This window comes from Pan paniscus, chromosome 4, assembly GCF_029289425.2.
Source record: "Pan paniscus chromosome 4, NHGRI_mPanPan1-v2.0_pri, whole genome shotgun sequence".
Taxonomy (NCBI): domain Eukaryota; kingdom Metazoa; phylum Chordata; class Mammalia; order Primates; family Hominidae; genus Pan; species Pan paniscus.
The window spans coordinates 118,897,628-118,903,627 of NC_073253.2; the positions used below are offsets into that span (position 1 = coordinate 118,897,628).

At 33.4% G+C, this 6,000-nt stretch overlaps 1 protein-coding gene across 15 annotated transcripts in view; it reads left to right on the forward strand.

Annotated features, from left to right (window-relative positions):
* CSNK1G3 (casein kinase 1 gamma 3) overlaps positions 1-5,643 on the forward strand; it is a 107,252-nt gene extending 101,609 nt beyond the window's left edge. For all 15 annotated transcript variants that reach the window (XM_034960417.3, XM_034960418.3, XM_008952042.6 and 12 more), the window contains one exon: positions 3,211-5,643. In XM_034960417.3, coding sequence (XP_034816308.1) covers positions 3,211-3,265 — 55 coding nt within the window. In that variant the 3' untranslated portion in view covers positions 3,266-5,643. The remainder of the gene's footprint in view (positions 1-3,210) is intronic.
* Positions 5,644-6,000: the final 357 nt, after the last annotated feature.

Consider the following 6,000-nt stretch of genomic DNA (forward strand, 5'->3'; position numbering starts at 1 on the left):
CTCTAAGACTATAAATTAGCTGTTTCGGTAATTACTTTTATTTTAAGAAATAAGCCATAAGGTTAAAACATCAATTTACTTCCTAACTTCTGTAAGTATATCGTATTTTGAGAACCTCTCTCGTCTATTTGGATGCATTTGTATCACATAAGGCAGTGCTGTCCTCTGGTGGTAGTAACTTTAATAGCATGCCAGCTTTACTTTTGCCAATCTTTATAAGGACGTTCATTATTTAGTGAGATTTATTTAAAATAGATGTCCTTTTTAGATTGTGTTTGAATTTAAGGGCCATTAGAATTTATTTGAAAATCTTATTTAGTCTCAAATAAATGCTTGGCGTAGTTCAGTAAAACACTGTTGAAGGAAAGATTACTTAAGTGTAAAGAACTCAACTCTCAGAACTCAACTCTCGGAACTCTCAGTACTGGAAATACAAACTAAGCAAAGTAAATTGCTGATACAAGTGTAGAAAATTTGGGACTTTGTCTTGTTCATCAAAATGTGTATTACATTAAATTGCCCATTTCAAAGGGCTAATACAACTTTAGAAAATTTTGAAAGAATCTACTTTGGAATTTGAAAAGACAGTGTTTAAGAATAGTGAACATTATTAAGGGAATTTTATATCAAACAATAAATTTCCATTGAAATATGGCCATATTCTTAAATTTAATATTCTAAGTATTTGGTCTGTCACTTCTAAATACCTATTTTTATGTCTTGCTTTCTGCTATTTGCATATTTTTCTGCTCTTTTCTAAGTCTTAAATTTAAAGGTTCATTTGGAGTAAAGGATTTTATCTTTTAGAAAGTAATTGAGATTTGAGAAATATTAGGTAGCTGACAGTTAAAAATAAATTTGACTTATTTTTTTAAATCCAGAACAAATCTCTTACATGTGTAGTCGTCTTGTACTGTGGCAGTTCTTCCCTAGGCTCTTGACTGGGTAATCCATTTCAGTTCTTTCTGCTAGTCACCTCCATGAGAGTAAAGTTGATAAACATTCATCATTACATATATTTCTAGTTGAATCTTTATCAGCTGATCCACAATTTTAAATTATTGACATTCCATGGTCTAGTTGGTGTGTACTGTTTGGTTTACTTAAAAAAAATGCAGTTGTGTAATTTGGTTTGCAGTACCCTCATAGTGGTTTCATAATTATGGCAGAAATCACAATAAATAATTTAAAATTATTTTTGACTAAAGATTATGTGGGTAGAGAGATTATGTAATTTAACTGGACAGTGTAGATTTCTGTTTACATTTATTTCACAGAGGTATATAAAACATACCTAGTAGTTATTTTATATTCTGTAATCTTTTGCCGGGTGGGACACTTGAAGCTATTTTTTTTTTTTTTTTTTTTGAAACAGAGTCTCACTCTGTCGCCCAGGCTGGAGTGCAATGGCGCGATCTTGGCTCACTGCAACCTCCGCCTCCTGGGTTCAAGTGATTCTCCTGCCTCAGCCTCCTGAGTAGCTGGGATTACAGGCGCCTGTCACCACGCCTGGCTAATTTTTGTATTTTTAGTAGAGACAGGGTTTCACCATGTTGGTCAGGCTGGTCTTGAACTCCTGACCTTGTGATCTGCCCACCTTGGCCTCCCAAAGTGCTGGGATTACACGCGTGAGCCACCCCTCCTGGCCAAAACTATTCTTTTATGAATATAGATTAGTAAGAATTATAGAAACATCTTTATAAGGTCATATTATACACAGTCTGAATTGGCAGCTCTCGATGATGAAATCACCATGTATATAAATATACTTTGCTTTTATTACAAAATATGATTTATAAACATGCCCACATACCCACAGAGGACTTCAGTGGAAACCAGGGATACTCAACCATGCTTGCCTGCGCCAAAAGTAAATTCAACCTTAGGAAGGGGTTGACTGTTTAAAGGTTAAAAGAAAAGGTGCCTAACTATATGTAGTGTCTGTCGTGTTGTATATTTTAATAGACTCTTTTATGTCTGGAAGGGGAAAATGCCATACCTTCATACCTTTATTTGAAGGATTGTGAGGCATTTAAGATAGATGTGTATTTAATTTTTTTCTCTTTTTTTTTTGGTGGGAGCAGATCAGTGATTCTAATTTTTCAGTTCATACCAGACCACAGCATTTTCCCACAGCAGCCTTGATGTGTTCATCTCCTCTTTTAGAGACAGGGTCTTGCCCTGTCACACAGACTGGGCTTCAGTGGCACAATCATAGATCAAACATTCCTCCTGCCTCAGCCTCTCAAGGAGATGGGGTAACAGGCGGGTGCCACCATGTCCAGTGCATGTGTGTGTGTGTATGTATGTATGTATAATATAATATATGTGTGTACATTTATATATGTATGTGTGTATATATATATTTAGAGATATTTGTGTATGTGTATATATAGTTAGAGAGAGATATTTAGAGATGGGGTCTTGCTGTATTGTCCAGGCTGGTCTTGAATTCTTAAACTCCTGAGCTCAAGCAATCCTCCTGCCTCGGCCTCTCAAAGTGCTGGGATTACAGGCATGAGCCACTGTGCCCAGCCAAGATTTTTTTTCACCTAGAAATAAAAGTCAGGATTATATTTTTTTGCATATACAGTTTTGACTTGTAAAATGGAATCACCTCAATTGTGCTACTTTAAATATTAAGCATAGTTTTTACCTTAACTAAATTTTCAATAAGCTTGACCTTCTTTAACCCTTAAAGAATTCAAAATTGCCAGTCTTGGCATTCTATATAATGTATTTTCTGTCTTTCACTTTTTTAATATGATGGAAAATGTTGTTGACTAGTGTATATTGGAGTGTCTTTTTATTTTTGGAGTCTAAACTGATTATTGGTGAGAATAAACTCCCCAGTGTTAGGATCATTATTGCCTTCCTAATGCCTTCAACAATCACATATAAATATCAGAGAGAAAGGGTGAGAATGCATAGAATGAAATTTTTAATTACTCTTAGTGAAAAACCTTTTGAATTTAATGGCTCCTTTTTATGTTGCATAGAATGTCTTGCTATTCTTAAAAGGCATGTGAATGAAACATAATAGTAATAGCTCTGCCATATTTTCACTAATACGTATGCTTCATTGGTGTAATCACTGTTTATCTTGCACTAGCCTGTTGCTTTTTATGATCATTTAAGTTAAAGTGATATACTCAACTTTGTGACATTTTAGTGCTTTTAAAATAAAAAGAGTGTTTCCCTCATCTGCAGGTGCTGCTGTTTTTTCAAACGAAGGAAAAGGAAAACCATACAGCGCCACAAATGACTCTGGACACAGACAGATCCTGGGGAGTTACTTACATGTTCATCTGCTGTCTTGTGATTAAAATCATCTCTGTAGTGACCACATATATTTTCAAGGACTCACTCTTAGAAACAAAAATGTCACACTTTCATACTTCATTTTGCGGTTGTCTTACATTCTTTTTCTTTTTTTTTTTCTCTAATTTAACTTTTATGGAAGCTTTAAAGTTTTGTCAAAACATGAGTGCTTTGCCCATCAGTGAATGGAATGGACCAATGAGGTGGTATCGATGAATATAGTTCCATAGAACATTTTCCAGAAGTTCTTCTGTTGTAGAAAGCAGTACATTATCTTAAGTGTCAACCAGTTATATACCTAATCTGGTTTTTTATAACTTCTGTAAGAGCATAATCAAACAGGAATTTTCTTTTCTCAGTGGATAATACAACAGAGAAAACAGAGTTGCCCAAATATTTAAAAGAAGTTATTCCTTGAGAAGTTCATATTTTGTGACATCTGCATTGATTTCAGTATTACTGATGGTACTGTTATTCATAAGTCATATTAACATTCTCTCCGTGAAATCATGGTACAGTCACTGCCCAGAGGTACTGAGGAAAAAGCAATATGGGTTCGGCAGATGGTGGTGGTAAAATGAATCTTAAGGAGTGTGGTAAATATGTGCTCCGCTTTTGTTGCATCACTATGTGAAGTACTGTGTTGCAGAAGTGGCAAAAGCGCTTATTTTTAAAAATGCAAAATATTTGTACAATGTAACTTTATGCTTCCAAATAATAATGTATGTTAGACAGCAAGAAATGAATACTTTAAAAAGTGATATATATTGGAGTTATAAAGAAATACACTAAGGAGAGGTAGTAAATGTGAACCTTGTTGCAATGTATAAGGTGGAAGCCTAAAGAAATCTCACCGAAACTTACTGCTGAATGATTACATTCTCCCTTAAGCAGAAAACTTTGGATGTGCCATGCAATGGTGTCTGTGTAATTATTTTGCTCTTTGATAAAAAAAAGACCCCCAGCAATAAAAAGTGGGTCACTCTATGCCCTCTGTGCACATTAGTCTCTTGTATTCAACTTTGCTGATTCTCTGGAATTTTCCTACTCTTTAGCATAATTTTGATGATTGAAAAATATTTTGGAAAGGATGGGTCAGGTGCTTTGCCTCCATAGTCTTTTGAAGTGCCTGCATATGAACAACAACAACAACAACAACAAAAAATTTCTGTAAAAAAGGAAGCCCATTCCACTTTTCAAGTATGCTTTGTTTTAAGCCATAAAGACACACATGTAGTTTTGTCACATTCTACTAGCCAGAATTTTCCAGAAGGGTTAAAACAAAGACTGGCTAGAAAGATAATTATTTTGAACAAATCTCATATTCATCTTTCATTTATAAAATTGTTACTTATTCCTCCCATGCAGTCTCTTCGTTGTCTTTAAGTGTGTGCCTCCAGGCATGCTTATTTATTTTTATTGTCTCAAGGTAACATTTAAGATGTATATTAAAGTAAAGCTACATTTTTTTACTTCATTATTGCATTTACAGGGATTTAATTGTACTTTGTAATTTATTTTTCTTATTAGCCAAAAGTTTAATGCATTTTTTTTTATGAATTAGGCACCCACATGAACACCACAAATCAGGACGTTGTTTATCATTGTTGCTATGAATCCTATGAATGATCTTTTTTTTATTTTAAAGACCTACACTTAACCTACAAAACATTTGCTGTATAATTTGGTCAACAGTTTCTTATCTATCTGTATACTGTCATGATGTCTTAAACTGCAGGAGTTACATACTGAGTTTATATTTTTATTTGCTTTGAGCAAGGTAGATAAACGTTTTGGCCATTATAATGTGAAACCACTTCTTCTTTCTTTACAGTATTTGACCAAACTTGTGTGTCTATGATATTTGTAAATACATGCGAATATCTGTATTTCTTATCATAAGCCTATTTAGTTTTATTCTCAGTAGGGTTTTTTGGATTGTACAGTGTTTATATGATCTGAACTCCTTATACATAAGAAGGTGTGTATATTAATCCAATTATGGACTTAAAATATTTTAAAAGTATAAATACCCTTATTTGCTGCAAAGACCAGTGTGTAGGCATTTGCTTTTTAGCAATATTTTTAAGTGCTCCATTTTAATGCCGAGGAATAAGTCTTTTGGCAACACAAACTGGTCAATAATAGGTAATGCAGGTATGTTCAGGTTAAGCCAACAATGTTTTGCATTTTTATGCTTATTTTCTGTCAACACTAATGAAGTCAACATTGCCTGAATGTCTGAATAATGAAACACATCCCTGTTTAAAAGTATGTAACTGAAAAAGAAATAAAAAAAAAAATAAAAGTAGTTTTTTTAAACTTGCTCTTTCCCATTTCCTCTAAAGATGGGTAAAATAATGTCACTCCCTAATTTAAGATAGGAATTATAAAAATTTGGTTTATTTAGTCTGTTATATATGAGAAGCAGAGCTAAAGGAATATGCTTTTGTTATTTTATGTTTTGTTTTGCTTTCTTGAAATCCAGTGGTAAAAAGCACACACTAGGAAGGATCTAAGCTTTCTTTAATATTAAAAAAAATTATACTTCTCTGAACTGTTTAATAGAGCAATAATTAAATACATCTTCTGATAAATTAAGGGAAATAGCATCATTTTTCCTTTTTGAGAATGGAATCATACTATTATGTTCACAGAAATTAAGCATTATTCCAGTTT